This window comes from Urtica dioica, chromosome 9, assembly GCF_054948205.1.
Source record: "Urtica dioica subsp. dioica isolate 48M chromosome 9, U.dioica_male_clone48M_v1_H2, whole genome shotgun sequence".
NCBI classification, from domain to species: Eukaryota; Viridiplantae; Streptophyta; class Magnoliopsida; order Rosales; family Urticaceae; genus Urtica; species Urtica dioica.
In genome coordinates, this window is record NC_142764.1 from 18851944 (window position 1) to 18872612 (window position 20669).

Sequence of the window (20669 nt, forward strand, 5' to 3'; positions counted from 1 at the left end):
TAATAATTATTAATATGCTTTTATATATATATATATATATATATATATATATATATATATATATATATATATATATATATATACTAGTTTTAGTGTTTTTAGTTTTTTTGTTCGTGCTACAAATGATACAAATACATCTGATCATACCCTAATATCATTGAAAAATTATTTAAAATTATATTTTGTATTAAAAAAATTACATATGAATTCTCTCATAAAATATATGAATATGATTTTTATACTGCCGACTCAAAAACTATCATGTTCGCAACCTAGATAATAACTTGAATGAAAAAAATTCATAGCCTGTAAAAAAGAAGTTAAATAAATAATGACGCTTATGGCCCACATAACATATTCTATGTTATATTATATACATATATATTTTTTAAGAGAATTATATGCATATTATAATCCTTGTGTAGCAACGTAGTTTCCAACAAAACACATGTAGAATATCAATGTTAAAGCCCAGGCCATCTCCAAGCCCAGTTCAAATATAATTTAGGATATAACAATTTAGGGTTTTTTGTGTCATTACGTAGGCAACACAATTCATCAGATCCGTGAAAGCTTCTCTTCCACTCCCTCTCTCTCTCTAAACGACACAGCCCATCAATCTCGCACATCAATGGCGATCTGTTCCTGCTTCAACCAGTAGCCAATTTGCTCCCATAATCTCTTCTATCTTTCTCCTCTCTCTCTCTCTCTCATCACTGCATTAGTCGTTCAAACGCCTCCAACAATGGTGACGCAGGTTCTTCTCTGAGACCTCGCTCCGTCGAAGATATCTTCAAGGACTTCACCGCTCGTCGCACTGGTTAATTGTAAACGTGTATTTATTTTCTTCTGGACTGCGTTTCTTAATTAAAAAGTTTAGGAGATAATTTAGGGATTTTAAAAATTGACTAAGGATATTAAAGTAATTGTCTTGTTGTTTTAAAAACCCTGTTTAAAAAAGCTAGGATTTGTAGCTTTTCCGAATCTTGTATAAATTTCAAAAGCGATTTTGAAGTTTTTCCTAAACGCAGTTTTACCAAACGCCCAAAATCGGTTTAGCTTTTGCTAAAAACAAAAACAGGAAAATTTAATCTGTACCAAACACGCCCACTAACCTGTAATATTGGGCAATGACGTCTCGGTAACTTGATCTGTATATGAGAGATCCAGAGAGAGGCAGCGACATGCGCACACACGAGCAGGGACATAGGCATGGTCTTCGGCTCTGCGCTTCAGGTTCGGAGATCAGTTTTAGACGAGACAAAGAAGAGAGAGACATAAGTAGAGACATAGAGAGTTAGAGACCAAGACAAAGAAGAGAGAAGTACCTGATAGTGTCGCGAATGTGGTCCGGTGGTCTGTGGTGCTCTCGAGGCGTAGTGGTGCTCTGAACGATGCAACGAAGAAGTGGCGGAGGGATTTCGGCGACACTATGCTGGTGTGATAGGAGAAAAGAGACAGATGTGGAGATAACAGTGGTGGTAGTGTTGGAGAATGGCGGAGATCGTGCTGGTCGAAGAGGTTTATGGACGTGATGGTGGTGCTGGCCTGGTCGGAGAGTCTGGTGGTGGTTGTGGTCTGGTTCAAGAGAAGAGAGATGTGGTTTTCGGAGAGTCTGGTGGTGGTTGTGGTCTGGTTCAAGAGAAGAGAGGTCTGGCGGAGAGGTTTTGAGAACGTCTGGCGGTGGCAGAGGTCTGGTGGTAATGGTGGTGGTCTGGCAGAGGTCTTGATGGTGGTGGTCTGGCGGAGGTTTTGTGGTGGTGGTGGTCTGGTACGAGAAGACGAACGCGGAGGTCTTATGGTGGTCGGATTGAAGAGCATATAGAGAGAGAGAGAGATAGAGAGAGAGAGAGAGAGAGAGGTCATGTGGTGAAAATCAAAGAAGGAGACAGAGAAGAAGAGTTCAGATGGGCGTGACCTAATGTTTGTCGCATAAAAAAATAGTCGCATTCAGAAGTAAATAAATTAAAATAAATCCACATCATCAACTGAACGAAAATAAAATGGGAAAATATATCCCGCTTTAAATTTTTGACTTTTGGTCGCATCCACAGACCTGGAAGTCATTGGATGCGACTAGTCACATCCATTAGTCAATAGTCCTACTTAAATGAGCGATAAATTGTGGATTCTCGGTGACCCCATTGGATGTGACTAGTCACATCTAAAATTCAGCCGACACAATTGAAACAAATTGTCCTAGTGGAGAGACTAAAATGACAAGTTGTTGAGAGTGACGATGGCAGAGAAAGAATGGCAGTGGTCAAAGCCGTATTTCTGGGTGCAGTACTCCGACAACCGCCATGACCTCTTTTGGCATAGTTCTTGGAGCTTTGTTTTGAATATTCTTTCTACTTCACACTTGCTACTCCAAATCACTTTCTCACATACATGTTGTTTCATTTGATTTCAATTTGCGAATCTTTAATTTCATTACTAACAATAACTTTTTTCTTTAATCTAGGAAAACGGAAAATCCATCAACTCTAAAAAAGTTAGCAAAAGAACAAAAGAATAACCCAACGACGCAACTTATTCCACCAGCCAAAGAATAAGATTTACTGCTACTTGCTGATTTCATAAATATCAAGACGAAGGTATCAAATAATTCTTATTTATCAACTTTGTTCAATTAAAATTTTCATTCTCTAAAAGTTTAAACGTGAGTAGGAGAATAAATATGGGAATTATTGGGTCAAAGTGACGGCACGAATTATGAACAATGTTTTTACTGCATTGCATGTTCAAAATGCAAGAAAGGAACCAACTTACCGATCAATCAACGCTTCACAGACTGGAGGTCGTTATTTTATGAAAAGACTCCGGAGTCGGGCGGCCCCCAGACTGGAGGTCGTTATCGATCCTCAATTTGGTAGTACACGAGTCAAGGAGGAAATTCATTTATGAATATGAAACTTGCTTCAAATTTCTTATTATCATATTTAAAGTATGTTAATTAAGTAATTTTGATTAATTTTAAATTATATTTTTCAATTAAATTTTTATTAACCACGTGCGTACGTGTTACTATCTAGTGTGTGTGAATATATATATATATATATATATATATATATATATATATATAAAATATGAAAATACGTTAAAAAAGTATAAGTTAGTGTAAAAATATATTTGTCTTTAATGAAACATTACCAAATCCATGAATCATGAATATAATTATATAACATTCTCGATAAAATTTATTTAAAAATATCAAACACTTTGATCTAAGATTTTCAGAAATGTGGCATGAATGAATGGTGTCGTTTGTTTGTGCTAAAGAGAAACGGTGTCGTTTTTACTTGAAAAATTAGCGAAGGAGGAAGAGAGAGAAAAGGAGGGCACAGCAAAACAATGGCAGCGAGCGAGGTTTGGTGTGTGAATGAAAGAACTCAACTCCAACAGCCATTTTCCCTCTTTCAATCTCCTTCGCGAATATCTCCGAAGCAACTTCCAAGTGTCTCTGCTCCCTGGTAACAGTCTCGCTATGTTCCTTATCTCGTATTTTCCTTGGTCTATTATCTGTAATCGCTGAAATCAAAACCTTGTTTCACACTCGAATCTTACTACTTACTATTATATGTCGAATTGAAAGAAGAAAAAAAAAATCTTAGTAACGCTCTTTAAGATCGACTGTTTATCGTCTATACCAGTATATTATAAATTCTGTATGCGATGCCCAAATATATGTTCTCAACTCTAGTTTACTTAACACTCTCCCGTTTTTTCAAATGTAGAGACACTCTTGAGGGAAGGTCTTGTGTGTGCTGTGCCCTAAATCCCAACGATGATTTGGGAGTGGTGATTTGAGGGCTCAGATTAGTGAAAGTTAAAAGTTTGATGATGTACGGAAGAGCCGGGCTGGACAGGTTCAAAAAAGCTCAGTCCTTGGAGCCCTTTTCGGTGTCGACAGTGACTTCGGGTTCGAAACCCGCTTCCCATTCTTCACCCAATGATTCCTCGGCTTCTCGACCACTTGACAGCGAGGCGGGCCCACCGGTGACCCAGGTGGGGGGCGGGCAGTCGGCGTGGCAGCCGCCGGATTGGGCGGTGGAGCCTCGGGCAGGGGTTCATTATCTCGAGGTCTTGAAAGACGGGGAAGTTTTGGATCGGATAAATATTGATCGACGGAGGCAGATTTTCGGGAGGCAGTTCCCGATGTGCGATTTCGTGCTCGATCATCCCTCCGTGTCTCGCCAGCACGCCGTGGTCGTGCCGCACAAGAACGGGAGGTTAGAACGCTGCTTCAATTCGGGGTTTTTTTTTTTTTTTTTTTCCTATTTGTTATAGGGATATGTCTCGTTTAGGTAAACTTGTTAGATTAAGAACAGAAATATTGCAGTCAGATAGACGAGAGTTCCCAAATGGATCATTTGATTGGAATATTGAGTTGGCGTCTAGGAGAGAATTTTTGGGATTATCGGATTATGGATTTCTTCGTTGAGTTCCGGTTTTAGCTTTTACAGCCTGGCTGATCTTGTACGAGATTGGTCTAGAGCCCTATAGTTTGTATTTTTCTTTGAGTAAGTTGAAGCTTTCGACTTTTTCCCTCCTTTATATATATATATATATATATTTTTAGAACAAACTGAAAATATATATATATATATATATATATATATATATATATATATTTTCAGTTTGTTCTAAAAAAAAGAATATTTGAATTGGTGTTTGGTAGTTTGACCAGAATGAATTTTTTGGGTGGAAGTTTCAGTGTAATCTGAGACACTAGAAACCATCTAAAATAACTTCAGTCAATATAGAATATGATCTAGTGAACAACCTGTCATTTGTTTAGCCTTCGATGATCAATTCAGTTAAATAGATGGTGACTAGATACCTCATAATCTTTTGACAAGAATATAAGAAATCGTGAAAGCCCTGTTGTCCGGTTTCACGAACGGCAAACTTAATTTTTTTTTTTTCGTTGCTTCGTAATTTGATGGAGCTTTACATGTTGTCACATCGTTCTCTTATGCAGCGTGTACGTAATCGATTTGGGGTCCGTCCACGGCACGTTCGTCGCGAACGAGCGGCTGACTAAAGACACCCCAGTTGAGCTCGAAGCTGGCCAGTCTCTTCGATTCGCAGCGTCAACGAGAACATACATTTTGAGGAAGAACGAGGAGGCCCTCTTTTCCCATCCACCGCCGCTCTCGGAGGCCGATCTTCCTCCGATTCCCGATCCGTCCGACGAAGAAGCCGTCGTGGCTTACAACACGCTCATGAACCAATACGGTATCAGACGACCTGTAATACCGCCCGAGCCCCGAGACCCGGTCCCGGCCGAGAGACCCGCCAAGAGGGTAAAGAAGGCGAGGGTTTCCTTCAGGGATCAAGTTGGCGGAGAGCTCGTGGAAGTCGTCGGGTTTTCCGACGGTGCCGATGTGGAAACAGAGAAGTTGGGCCCGATAGGCGTTAAAGAAGGAGCGCTCGTCGGAAAATACGAGTCTTTGGTGCAAGTGACGGTGATACCCAAAGGGAAGGAACAGAGCGCGGGGGCTAAGGACGGTGGTTTCACTGCCCCGAAAGGCGTGACTGGAAAACTACAAGAGGTTTTGGATAAGGTGAAACGTGGGACTCCGAAAAGCGGGCTTTACGACGATCTTTATGGGGAATCCTTTGTGGGCAAAGTCGGTTCTTCGTGGGCATACTCTTCTGTTCCAAATAAAGATGCCCAACAAAACTCGGAGAGTGTTAAAGCTGTGAATAGCTCAAGCCAGGTCAACGATGACGACGACGATGACGATGATCTGTTTGGTGACTGATATATACATAGCCGTTTTGAGAAAATTTCAGAGAGTTCTGTTCTCCTCCATTTTCGGGTTTGAAAAAATATACGCTGAAGGGTTGTTTAGTTTTGACGAAAGAATTCTGTTGTAACTCGTGCACAAATTTTTTTTCCTTTACCCTTCGAAGCTAAATGGACGGAATAGAATGAGACGCTAATTATGTCTCCACTTTTTATTTTTCCCCGGTGAAGTTGCTTTTTGATGCTTTGACCGGCCTCGGTGAAATTTACTGCGACCTTTGCCTATGTGGTTAGTATTTCTGTGACCTTTTACCGGACAGAGTTGTTGTCTCAAAGTGGCTAAATTTCAATTATCCCACTTGGTTGTGGATGAGTATTTTCAAATCTTAGCCGAAGAAACTTCTTCATACGTGTATTGTTTTCATCTGTGAAATTTGAGGATTTTGTGTCATCATTCTGTGCCTATTAATAGAAACGATTCATGCATTGTTCAAGTCAAACAGACATTGCAGGTTTCATATGTGGATCTATCGCTCGATGGTGCTCAGTAAGCTTTGATTCGGTGTATGAAACTGTAAATCAGAATCACTTACTGGTTAAAGGGACGATCGAGCTTCAAGCTTCTAGGATGGAAAGTCCAAGAATTTACTTTCTAAGATCAACTGTCGGTCCTTCAACGGCGTAGTATTTGAGCAGTGAAGCAATGTCACAATTACACTAAAAATAGGAATCGAAACGACTGAAAAACTTTCCGGTTGGAACAAGACCCTCGTTTCTCAGCTGTTTATCTTATGACCTTCACCGCGACTTATCTATGGTCTTCCTTTTGGGCTATCCACTTGGAGCTAGATCACTTATCTTCTGTACTAGTTTATATGGTCTCGTTTTCAGTGAGCATATTTTTCAGGTATTCAAAATCATTGTTTGTCCACATAAACTCCCATGGCTATCAATTGGATCAATTTAATCACTCCGGCACTACTGGTAATATTTTTATGTAACGTTATTGAATCAATAACTAAAGGATACTCTTATGGATAAAATAAAATAAAATAATAAAAAAAACCATCCCTTTTCCTGGTATTCTATAACATTTTGATTATACGGAAATGTTGGAGGCCAATAAGAATTGCTGACAGAAAAATTTATATTCACAAAATTTTGTTAAATATTCATGGGCGAAAAGAAAAAAAAAATAAACGACGCCAAAGTTTGCCTGAAAGTCACTGATTTTAACAAAAAAATTGGTGATTCTTCACAACGAAAAGAAGTACCTCCTTTTGCTTACCGGTAAAACTGGTCACATGAATTTGGAAAATAAGATCTTTTGATTCTGTCTCATATTTGACGAGAAATGAGACTATCATAAACGTAAAAAAAAAAATGGTACACAAAATTTTTGGAACCATTTTTCACAAAAATCTAAATTTCTGATCTCATTTTTTACGGTTTGGGAATCTCAAATTTCATTGAATTTTTTATAATTACTTATATTATGAAGAAATTGACACCTTAAAAAAACAATAATTTGAAATCTCAGTTCCAGTTCCGTCTAGTATGTAAATGCTATCCGGCAAAAGTCCTGAATCATTTATATGAAACAGTTTTTTCTCCATTTGGACGGTCCTGCAAAAGAGTTAAACTGCCCTATATTCAAATAAACTAGCGACTTTGAAACTAGAGCAAAAAGTCAGACATGAAAGCTTCTGAGATTTAAACATCCAGATTCTAGACACGACACCTAGGGTAAAAAGCTTGTGAACTGAATACTTGTATTTCCAAAGCACATTTTACCTGTCAAATATCATTATTGCCAATACTTTTCTTTTCATGTTTATATTTTTCGTATCATTACATTTTTGTTTTATTTTTTTTTTTTCCTAGAACGGTGCGTCGGTACATTACAAACTTGTACCGTAGATTACTACCCCTAAGAAAGAAAGTTAAAATTAATATTTAAATAGCATGCAAATAAAGTAATTTTTAATCTTCGTCGGAAAAGGTAAAAACTTTTTCACGCAATGTTTGTTTGTTGTACAAACCAAATCACATTCTTATAGTTGCGGAACGTTCGTCAAATACCAAAGTTTCTTGTCATGCAAAAGCGTAACCCAAACTGTAGGTAATCCCATAGGAAATCTTTGCATGGGATTTCTGTTGGCCGGTTCTAATTTGGTGTGTCGTGAATGGAATATCTTATTTTATTTTTATTTTTAAATGATCATGATTAAACACATACTCAAGTATCCCATAAGAATAGATATTCCCTTTTGGCACATCTGTAAAAAAAAAAAAAAAAAAAAAAAGTGATCAATAGATTCGTCCAGGCAGTAACAATTGAGGTGAGATAGTCTCACATTTGTTGTGTGTCTAAATGAACGTGGTTATATATCGGTTAGACTTCTCCACTCGACATCAATTGATTTTAAGATAAAATTTAACATAGTTACAGAGCTTTGTCATTCACACAATTTGAATTTGACCCAGTCCACGCTTCGCGTGAGGGGGAATGTTATTTTTATTTTTTTAAACAAATATTTATCAAATAATTAAATTGAGCAATAGTGTTTGGAAGTGGAAGGTCTCTGTATATGAATGTGATCATGCTATGAATTACTGTGTATATATATTACAGATAAAAAAAAGGAGTATATATTAGAATTATATCATTAGAAATTCTTCCATAGTGGTAGTGACCAATGATTAAAATATTGACACCGCTTAATAATTCAAGGAATTATATCACAAGTAAGACCTTCTCAATAATTTTGGTCCAAAATTTAATATCTATTTTAATTTAAAAGTATAACCACTCATTTTGTGTATTTACCTTTTTTGACCATTTTCTTTTCTATCTCTCTCGTGCGTGACTGATTTTTTGTTTTTGAGTTTTTGAATCTCCACGGCCCGCGTTCACTTTTGTTCTCATAGAACCGTATGAAAATTTATATATATATTTTTTTCATTTGAAGAATTTGAGAATTCGTTTGAAGATTTATTGGCATTTTTTACATGGATGTCAATAAATCTTCAAAGATTCTGATATTTTCTTAGAAAATTTATTGACATTTGTCAATAAATTTCCTTGGTGTCAATAGATCTTCAAAAGACCAGTATATTTGAAGATTTATTGACATCCATGTCAATAAATTGACAAAATGTCAGTCTTCAAACGAATTCCCATAAAAATCAGCCAAGCACGATAGAGAGAGAGAGAGAGAGAGAGAGAGAGAGAGTTAAAAACGTAAATACACAAAATGAGTAGTCATATATTTTTGGATTAAAATAAATTTATTAGATTTTGGTAATAAAATTATTGGAAAAGTCATCCTTGTGGTATAATCCCATAATTTAATTCTATTGAGATATTGGTCACAACATAGATACCGACGAATATTTTATCATTATTTGAAATATTATTAACGAATTTCCTATCAGAATTTTATTGCGACAGATTATGGATGGAGGTATTTGCAAATATTCTATAAAATACTATAACAAAAAAAAAAGTAATATACGTCAGAAATGAAACGATACTAAAGTTAAAAGTCTAAATTATGTCAAGAATATATATTACAATAAAAACAATATTTAGCATGTGAACAGCGAGATAAATAAAACGTAGTTTTTTTTAACATAACCTTGATTCTAATTTCCAAAGTTAAATAAATCAATCGAACATAAGATAACAATTACCAAAGTTTACCAACAAATTCAATTAAATACAACAAGACAAACATATTCGAAAATTAAAAAAAAAAATAGTTAAATACGATACCGTTCTTGTTTTTAAATTTTATTTATACCGAAGAGTGAATTTCAGCTAATTAACACAGTATTTTAATCAAACATGACGTGAATGCATTTTAGAATCTTTTTTCCTACCTCATAAACTGCGAGGATAACATTACAAGATTCCTTTGGGAAGAAATAAGGAGAAAGATTTGAAAAGGGGATATTCGTAGTGGTTCTTCTGGTGCCAGAGGGGTAAAGAGAAAAGAGAATATTTCAGTAACACGCATATGGAAGATATTGGCAAATCCCGAATGGACCATGAGAGAGATCTCAAAAAATATGGCAATACTATTTCTGCCCAATTCTCCTTCTTTTTTATTTATTCCAAATGAACTTTAACCCTTAGGCAACTATATAATCATGATATGGCATATTAGAGAGACAAAGAATGGACACATTTGTCACGTAACTGGTGGGAATCAGACATCAAATGTGGGGTGGAATTGCCGGCCTGTGACCACCCAAGGAAATCGACTGACCGGAAATGGAAACCCTAGTTGCTCGGAATTTTTCTTTCTGTAGGTCCATTGTGAGATGGAGTATGAGATTGACTATTCCCATTTATTTCATTTGGACCATGCTAGCTATGTTTGATATCTTAGCTTAGCCTTTCCACATCTACACACTGATTAGTCATTATACATACATATATATATATATATATATATATATAATTGCATTGGAGTTTTCTGCTGTGTGAAACCTTTGATGCACAGATGTTCTACAGATCATCCGGTTATTGGACTTGATTATATGAATCGAGATTTTTGTAAATTAATAAATTTTCTTTTTTATTGGAGCAAATATAGTCACCTGTGTTGTGATCAGTAAACATATTCTGTAGCATTTTGATTTTTTTTTTTTTTAAATATATCATAAAATCATACATCTTATTATTGACTTAAAACATGTTTATAAACTATTATATATATATATATATATATATATATATATATATTCAGAATTTACAAAATAAACTTAATAAATCATATTTTGATCACCCTTAAACCACTAAACAAAAGTTAACAGTTTTGTTATTAAAGCATTAATTTATAATGATACTTTTTAAAAGTGTAAGCAAGTTATAAAGTTGTAAATATGTTTTAAATTGATAACGTGTTGAATTCTATAAAAATAAATTAAAATTTTTAAGAAAAACCAAAATATTGTAATAATATGTTAAAAATAAAAAAATTAAAAAACAAACAAATTTATAAGTAAATAAGCTACCAAATTTTGGAGATTTACTAAATAGTCAATCTTTTGTGAATAGTGGTGATGTGGCATTGTTTATACGTTTTTACTTTTTAGCATTTTATTTATACTGTTGGAGTCTGATGATTTATTTATAATTATTGATCATTATTTACAATTATTAATTAACGTTTTTTTTTATCGATAAAATCTCGTAACAATTTACTTAAAATTTAACAAAAATTGACTATACTACAAAAATTAATATTCATATAACTATATATTTAGAGAGAGCCTAAACAAATAGAGATCAAAATGTCACAATCACACAAAACCCAACATTTTGTTATCATCCCGGTAGCTTAAAATAGTCAGCGTTATGGTTATTCTTAACACGGTTGGTTTAAGAAATGAAATCTTTTAAGAAAAAGGTTATGAAAAAAAAAATCTCTATTTGAATTTACGCCTCTTGTTAATTTAGTATAGCTTTACGATTTATAGTACAAAAAAATTAGCTTTAACATTTAAAATGTAGCCTTAAAACTTAAAAAAAAAAGTTCGTTGTATCCTGAATATTTTAGTCAATGCCGAGTTATTGTATTGTTATCATTCTGTCGATCGCTGGTTTGTACGGAAATAGTGGGATTAATATTGTTTAACAAGCGAGAGTTAAGAAAGAGCTACATATGTTACTGTACTATATAATTCGAAACCCTAATATAGAGAAAGAAAAAAAAAAAAAAAAAAAAAAAAAACAGATTTTAGTGCAGCCAGCAGAGAAATAATTAAACCTTTGAACGTCTTTTTGACCTATGGAGAACAGCAATATATACATATAGATCAATTATTTTAGCAATAATGTGTGAGTTCTATACTATTACTAGGTCAATATATTTTTGTTGTCTTTTGTTCTTCGTTAATAATGGATAAAAGAATACACGGCATTGAAGATCAGCAGTTGTTTGGTCCAAACTCCAAACCTTGAGAAAAAGTTTGTTTTATAGGACAACTTTATTCTATTATGTTGTGAAAGACACATTCTTGTCACCCAAACACTAAATAATGCGTGCACCTACAACATGAGTTTTGACTCAGCTAATTAAATAAACTATTTATAAAATATCAGGTCGTACATACGATATTTGATAACATTGCCATTTGCCATGGCATGGCCTACGGGAATTATTTAATTGGGAGACAAAAAAGGCCACGGTTTAATTAAACACTCAGCAATATATATCTCTAGGACCGTTAGCTTTGTTTATCAGAAGAATAATAATAAAAAAATATTATCTAATGGAAGCGCTATGAGTATTTGTGATTCTATATGAACACTTTTCTTTCAAAAGCCACATATGGTTTTAGGTCTAGCCTTTATCCCCTGATTTAGATACTATATTATAAATATTGAAGCAAGGAAAATACGACAAGATCAATTGACCTAGAAAATCTCGAAAGATATAAACAAGAAAAAGAAGAAGAAGTAGTAGAAAGAAAAAGACGATTTTAAAATGATAATTGTAGTGATGATGATGATTATTATTATTATCATGCCATCGTTGGTGATGATGATGATCCTCATGATATCATGACCAGCATCGGCCTTCCCGTAACATAATGAGATTAAGCCATAACAATGCCTTTTTGTTTTATTTATTATCTTCTTTTGAGAATGCTAATACGTCAAATTGATATTGATCCACATGTGACAAGCCACAGCAAGAACAAGTAAGAACTACTAATTGATATATGAAGGAATTGGAAAGTAACATGATTTTACGAGAATGTGGACCTGCATCATTATGCGCTTCTTAGTATACTTTATTAAAAACAAAAACAAAGCAAAACCCTGATCAAGGGAAGACCATAGTTAACTTAACTAGCTTTCTAAAAGTAATGGCTGATTTAAATTTGATGAAAAATTATTGCGGGGATCATTTTAATTTTCCAAAAACTCAAAAGAGTTTAACAAGGAAAATTACACAAATACTATTCTTAAAGAAATAGTATTTTTAAAGTGTAATATTTCAAAAATATAGGTGATTTTAAATCTTAAAAAAATTTAATGTTTTTCAAACTACAAACAATTATTTGGTATTAATTTTATTATAAATCAAACTGTAAAGAGTAACAAATTATAGAGGCCAATATGAAAAAAAATTGTAAGTATAAAAAAAAATGATTGTTTATCACTTGAAAAATATTATTTTGCATACCCTAAGGGTTTAGCCTGGGTGGCAAGACCTCTTGCATGTGGAGTGATCTCTTCGAGAGGACGATGATTCAATTATTAGGAAACGTAATATTGACGTTTGAAGATTATTAGATGTTGAAATTTGTGCTTAAATGTTTAATGTAATTGATGATACGATATATGATGTAAAATTGAATTATTAAAAATATTATTTTGCATCAATAGCTTTAGACACTACTCTTGCGGGTGGCCTAGCTATTGATCCTTCAAATGAGTTAAAGCCCATAACTAACAAAGGCATCCGATTGAGACCGATGCAAGAAATAAGGCTTTCAACTATAATATTTATCACGGCTGAATCCTAGAAAATTGCATCTAAGTCAATTTTAGTTGAGACTTTAAGTCATGAAAAATGTTGCGGTTGAAGCCTTGTATGTGGTGGGATTCACTCATCCGCCATAACAACGACCCACAAGATCATGTTCAAAGCATTTAAAAAAAATAACATGGTATGTTGTGGGTCGTGATTCTCCATATGTTATTAGAAGACTCGAGATCGACATGTATTAATAATTATTAAAAATCAGGAGAATCTTCAATGAGCCCGGGCTATACTCCGTAGGGCTCATGAAGCAATTGTTCATGAGACAATCTTCAATGAGTGATCCTCTAGACTTCTTTTGCAGGAGAGAAATTATCCACTTAATCCATTAGAGGGTTATTAAACATCGAGAGACACCACTATGAAAACTACTCATACTCTTACGGGTTGTCTATCATTTTTCATGGACTACATGTTGGTTCCAAACTAAAGGATCTTTGCCAAAGTTTCAAAGTATGCAAACAAAGAGATAAAAATAATTGGAGACAATATCTCTTAGATTGAGGAAGTGTGATGAGAAGTAGAATTTGTATTGATGGAGTTAAAATGAAATGCATACAACTATGCCTATTTATAGGAAATGAAATACTACATCAAAATCCTTGCTCATCAAGTATCCTTGCTCATCAAGTTTACTTGCTCATCAAGTTTGCTTGCTCTCCAAGTTTGTAAAGACTTGCTCACCAAGTTGAGCTTATTAATCTCACATTCTCCCCCTTAAGCTTGACTTGGTTCGAGGTTTTTCACGCTGAGTAGCTCTCTCATCTCTGCGAATTTAACTCTCGCCAGAGCCTTGGTGAGTATGTCCGCACGTTGCTCTCTGGTGCTGACAAATTCCACGATGATCTCTCGCTTCTCCACACACTCGCGAATAAAGTGAAAGCGGGTGTCGATGTGCTTACTGCGTCCATGAAACACCGGGTTTTTCATCAGTGCGATTGCAGACTTGTTATCCACGTAGAGAGTCACTGGTTTCTGCTCGGCTCCAGTCACTTCACTCAATAAACTTCTCAGCCACAACGCTTGACACGCTGATGCGGTCGCTGCCATGAACTCAGCCTCACACGAAGATAGAGCCACAGTTCGCTGCTTCTGAGATTGCCAGGTGATCAAATTCCCATTGAGATAGTATGCCATCCCTCCGGTACTTTTTCTGCCATCGACATCACCGGCTAGATCACTGTCGGTAAAACCGACCAGTTCTTCAGCTTCACTTCCTCTTCCATATTGGATCCTGTAGCTCGTCGTTCCCTTCATGTAACGAAGGATGTGCTTCACTGCCTGTTGGTGTAGACTAGTAGGCTTCTCCATGTGACGACTCATCATGCCCACTGCATATGAGATGTCAGGTCGGGTGTGGGTTAGGTACCTGAGGCACCCGATGACACGCCTATACTCTGTAGGATCCACTGGGGTTCCTTTTTCATCCTTCCCGAGCTGCAACTTTGCTTCCATCGGGTACTTGCTCGGGTTGCAATCCGCCATCTCGAACTGCTTCAAGATCTTCTTCGCATAGGCCGTCTGTCTCAACGTGATGCATTCCTTCTTTTGATCGACCTCGATGACAAGGTAGTATGAAAGTAGTCCGAGGTCGCTCATCTCGAACTCTTTCATCATTTGCTCCTTGAATCCGTTTATGCCTTCTGCACTGGATCCAGTCACGATCAGGTCGTCGACGTACACACCGACGATGAGGGCCTCCTCTTCATTATTCCTCGTGTAGACTGCTTGCTCCTGAGAGCACTTCTTGAACCCAACACTCTTCATACTCCTGTCGAGTCGAGTGTTCCATGCACGTGGTGCTTGTTTCAACCCATACAGGGACTTTGACAACTTGTACACTTTGTGCTCTGCAGTCTGATCTATAAAGCCTTCTGGCTGACCAACGTAGACTTCTTCTTCCAATTCACCATTTAGAAATGCCGATTTGACGTCCAGGTGATGGATTTTCCAGCCTCGATGAGCTGCGAGGGCTAGGATAAGTCTGATTGTGTCAAGTCTGGCTACTGGAGCAAAAACTTCCTCGAAGTCAACTCCCTTCTTCTGCACGTATCCTTTTGCGACCAATCTGGCTTTGTGCTTGAGGACCTTGCCTTCTGAATCCTTCTTGAGCTTGTAGACCCACTTCAGACCAATGGACTTGTGACCTTTTGGAAGGTCGACTAGCTCCCATGTCTGATTCTTCTCAATGGACTCTAGCTCTCTCTCTCCATTGCTTCCTGCCATACCTTCTCAGTGGCTGCTTCGCGATAGCTAGCTGGTTCCTCTTCACTAAGCAACAAGAGCTCATCAGGGCTCAACTCAAGCTCTCTAGCTTCTCCATAGACATCGGATAGGGGACGGAATCCTCTTGGTCCGTCCTTGATTGACGAGTCTCCCGAGATGGTTATTCCTAAGCTAGAACTCTCTGGTATCGGGGTGCTCATCCTTGATCCTAGGTTGGGCGAGCCTGGTGGTGAGCTGGTTCCAAGGGAGCTAGTTTCCGTTGAGCTGGACATTGTTGGTCCTTGGCTGGGACTTTCCCCCTCTTCTTGCTCGACCGCTTCTGCCTCTTCGAGGATGAACTCCACTGAGTTTTGTTCGGGCTCTCCCTTCTCGTCGTGCCAGTCCCATTTCTTCTCCTCTTCGAACACGGCGTCTCTGCTCACATGCGCTTTGCCGCGTCGGGGGTCGTAAAACCTGTGTGCCTTGTTCCCTTCTTCGGCGCCAAGGTACACCATCGGAAGACTCCGATCATCGAGCTTCTTGAGGTGTGGTCCCACAGTCTTCACATGTGCGGTGCACCCAAACACCTTCAAATGCTCCAGATGAGGTTTCTTCCCTTTCCATGCTTGGTAAGGGGTGCGCTCGCCTAGTGCATTCGTCGGCAAGCGATTGAGCAGATAGACCGTGTGTCTAACTGCTTCTCCCCAAAACCTTGCCGGAACTTGCATAGTTTTCATCAAGCTCCTTGCAGTGTCCATGACGGTCTGATTCCTTCTCTCCACCACACCGTTCTGCTGGGGCGTGTACGGTGCAGTTAGGTGGTGTTCGACTCCTTCTTCGTCGCAGAATTCTCTAAACTGCTGGGACGTAAACTCTCCACCTCGATCGGTTCTCAAGGTCTTCAACCTGTGTCCTAACCTATTCTCCTCGAGTCTCTTGAACTTTTTAAAGACTTCAAAGGCTCCATTCTTCTCCTTGAGCGCATACACCCACATCCAACGACTGTAATCATCAACAAGCAAAAAGAAGTACTTGTTGCCGGCTAAGGTGGCCGGGGTAATTGGACCACACAGGTCAGCGTGCACCAGTTGGAGGGGTTGCTCTGCTCGGAACTTGGCCTTGATCGGAAATGGCACTCTTGCCTGCTTCGCGACCATGCAGCATTCACACAGCTGGTTGGGGTGTTCGATCTTCGGTACCCCAAAGGCCATCTCCTTTTCTCCCATCATCTTGAGCGCATAGAAGTTTACGTGCCCAAGTCGTGCGTGCCACAACCAAGCCGGGTCTGCTAGGGACGCCATTAAGCAGACAGGTTGGCCTGTCTCCAGGAGTATCTTGTACAACCTGTTTGGCGTTCTCTTCACCTTCATCAACAGGGCACCACTACTGTTCCACATCTTTAAGTACGAGCCGGCTAGCACCACTGTGTTTCCGACCTCCGTCATCTGACCAAGGCTGATGATGTTACTCTTCAGCTTCGGGATGTAGTACACCTGGGTCAGTAGGCGTTGGTCCCCGTTTTTGCCCTGGAACAGGATGGATCATCTGCCTCTGATTTAAACGATTGATTCATCGCCAAACTTCACGTTCCCTGTGATCTTTTCATCGAGCTCTTCAAACTTAGCTCGGTATCCCGTCATGTGGTTGCTCGCACCATTGTCTAAATACCAAACGTGGGTATAGACTTTCTCTTCTCCGTCTCTGAGGAGGTTCGCAATAACCTTGTCCTCTACAAGCATCACCGTCTCGGTGGTCGTCTTCTCTGGGCTGGGCCTCTTCTCGGCCATCATCAGCTCGGGTTCCAGGCTCGACTCTGCATCGACTGGCTCCTCCAGGTCGGTCTTTTCTCTGACCGGTTCTCGCTCGAGCTTGGCGTCTCTCTTGCCTACGATGCTCGTCTCCTGTTCGTCTCTGCGCACTTTCAAGTTCACTATCTGCTCGGTGAACATGAGTGCGGGTTGCTCGTCTTCATGGAATCTCATCAGATTCGCTTCCTCGCCATGGTTCCTGTTGCGGCACTCCGATGCGTAGTGCCCGAGCTTTTGACAATTATAGCACTTCACTGTGCTCTTGTCTCTTCGGGTCGTGGTGCCTTCTTGACGGGGTGCGCTGCTGCCGCGACCTCGCATGTCTCGACCTCGCCCTCGTCCTCGGCCTCTACCATGTGGTCGGCCATCTCTGTCGTACCCGCCACGCCTCGATGAGCTGGAAGAAGACTCGACTCCATGGTTCTTCTTTTGCTTGGCCATCCATTCTTCATGCGTGAGCAGGAGGTGCTTTTCCTCTTCCTTGTCGCCATAGCCCCGAAGCCTCTCCTCGTGGACTTTTAGACGACCGACAACCTCCTCGACTGACATAGTCTTGAGGTCACCGAACTGCTCGATCGACGTCACGATCTACATGTACCTGTGAAGTGCCGCTCTCAGGAACTTCTTGACCACGCTGGTCTCGTCCACCTGCTCACCTAGCGAGCGGATACCTGTTACAATGGATGTAAGCTTCATGGCAAACTCGTCCACAGATTCACCGTCTCTCATACGGAGAACCTCGAACTCGCTCTTCAAGGTTTGAACCTTGGCTTCTGTGACGCGGTCTGCGCCCATGTGCATCGTCCGCAACGTCTCCCACGCCTTTTTTGCGGAATACTTCTCGGCGATCATGCGAAGGACATCTTCCGGAACTCCCTGATAGATGGCGGCGAGAGCCATTCTATCCTGGCGCACTTTGACAACTCCATCTTCTAAGGCCTCCCAAACGCCTTGCACCTGCAGATTCACCCGCATCTTCAACGCCCACACTGAGTAGTTGCTCTTCGTGAGCATCGGATAGTTGAGCGTCACGTTTCCTTCCTTCCCGATCTTCGTCACCGTTATGTCTCCTCCGGTGGATTTGCTAGGTGACTCCATGTACTTCGGCATCTGCTCTGATACCAAATGTTGGTTCCAAACTAAAGGATCTTTGCCAAAGTTTCAAAGTATGCAAACAAAGAGATAAAAATAATTGGAGACAATATCTCTTAGATTGAGGAAGTGTGATGAGAAGTAGAATTTGTATTGATGGAGTTAAAATGAAATGCATACAACTATGGCTATTTATAGGAAATGAAATACTACATCAAAATCCTTGCTCATCAAGTATCCTTGCTCATCAAGTTTGCTTGCTCTCCAAGTTTGTAAAGACTTGCTCACCAAGTTGAGCTTATTAATCTCACACTACAACTATCGTGTTGAGCTCGTTTTGAACCATAAATATAAAATCTTGACGATAAATTCATTAATTTTAGAACATAACAATTTCCTTAAAGAATAATATGGAAATACTTAGTAATTCTTCTTCAATTTTTTTATTAAATGTTCTAGTCTATACTATCATGTATAATACTCGATTTAGTACGTTAGACATTTTAGCACAACTTAAATTACTGTGAATATCACTAAATTTTAACGTCTAAGATTTTTATTACATTAGCGAAATTTTAACCCATAACCTCGTATAAGAAAACGAAGACCTCACCTAAAAAATTAGTACCGAGATCAACTGAAGCATTTCATGGTTTCTTCAGGAGTTATTTAACTGTAATTACTGTGTCAACATTAGTCAATAGATAGCATAATATGCAATAAGCTATGTTTTTATTTTTTAATTAAATGCTATAAAATTAAACTATATGTAGTATTACCAAGTATTTCTTGCGCCGAATAGTGCATCACGTAAATTTTTTGTCTAGTTGTAGCTCTTATAATTTGACCGCTTGATTTCGCAATTCTAATTAAGGATGTGTTTGGTAAGTAGATGGATTAGATAGGTAGAGAATCGCACACGCGTGGGCTAAGCAACAAAGAATGAGGAGAGTGATTGTCTGCGAAACAACCAACAATGTCCCATCACTGCGTTGTAAACCGACGGTCCAGGACGCGACACGTGGCCGACATGCAGATCCTGCGAGAGAGACGAATACACCACCACTGCCTTTGCTTTAGTGGGGGAAACAATCATGACAGTTTCCCACTGCCATCAGATCTCTTTCGATATATATACCAATCAAATGCGGGACCCACCTTTTCCATATATATATTTTTTTAGATTTAGCTTCTTTTAATTTTTTTTTTTTTTTTTTTTTTCAATTTCATTCTTGCATTAGAGTAAATTTACATTTAGTTGTCCACGTGTTCACTGACGGATTTACATGATCCTTTCAAATTTACATGATGCAATTTGAGACAATCTTGTTCAACACGAGGCACGAGCTTATCAGTCGAAAGTCCTTAACCCTCTTATTAGGATTTTTGATCTTCAGGATCAACGTGATGATAGTATCGTTGTGGGCATCGAGCTCGTGGTTGTCATTGAGGATGTCCAATCACTCCCGACTCACCCCCCATCACCCACTACATGCCAATACTCTTGGAAAAAGAGCCCTGAAAGGCCATATTTCCCCCGAGCCTTGAGTGCACCGATATCAAACATCACCGCCCGGACTTACTTTCTAGAGAATCTCTCAGATAGCTCATCATTCATCATCAAAACGTTTGGCCTCAAACAACTTGTGACCATGTAAATATCATTCAAGGAGGGGTGAGATGAAGAGAATACATCAACAAAATAACGATAGATCATACCTTCAATGTCTTATGGGCCCTCACTCCACACGTAATTATTGTTGAAAAGCTTGGAGATGCAATTCTTATTTCTCCTTTGGCTTGCTTTTCGGTGAAATAACTTCGTGTTCCGATCTCCACTTCGAAGCTAAGCAACCTAGCTTCGTTGCCTCAAATATTTGTCTTCTTTTCCAAGCAGGATGCTGAGTTTCCGTTCTTCCCGTCAGATGCCCTCCGAGTCGAAAGTCAATGTCGAGGAGTTGAGGGAACCCAAGGCCCGCTTGTACCTTTCAATCTTCGTCTTTATCGCATGAAATTTAACTCTTCCCCATTTCGATAGGCCTTGGGCACAAGCCTTCACCGCCCGAGAGTATCCAAGCTCTAACTATTTGCGATTATCTCTTCTCATTCTTGTTCCTCACACCATGCCTCCTCGAAGTGAAAATGCCTATCCCCCCGACGAGGGCCTTGTAGCAATCCTGGGATCACTCCATCGATCACCAAGACGAGGAGGTGGTGATCCGAGCACCAAAGGTCACCGTGAAG

General features: G+C 38.7%; 2 protein-coding genes across 2 annotated transcripts; one reads left to right on the forward strand and one right to left on the reverse strand.

The window, feature by feature from the left end:
• The first annotated feature begins 3327 nt into the window (after positions 1 to 3327).
• On the forward strand, positions 3328 to 6158 carry LOC149385501 (SMAD/FHA domain-containing protein). Its single transcript, XM_089627573.1, has 3 exons — positions 3328 to 3473; positions 3738 to 4232; positions 4985 to 6158. Exons 2-3 carry the CDS (start codon positions 3841 to 3843, stop codon positions 5769 to 5771), a joined length of 1179 nt encoding a protein of 392 aa, XP_089483699.1. The 5' UTR covers positions 3328 to 3473; positions 3738 to 3840; the 3' UTR covers positions 5772 to 6158.
• Positions 6159 to 17921: 11763 nt separating this feature from the next.
• Positions 17922 to 18443, reverse strand: LOC149385502 (uncharacterized). The gene has a single exon (XM_089626347.1). The coding sequence runs from the start codon at positions 18441 to 18443 to the stop codon at positions 17922 to 17924; it is 522 nt and encodes a 173-aa protein (XP_089482473.1).
• Positions 18444 to 20669: the final 2226 nt, after the last annotated feature.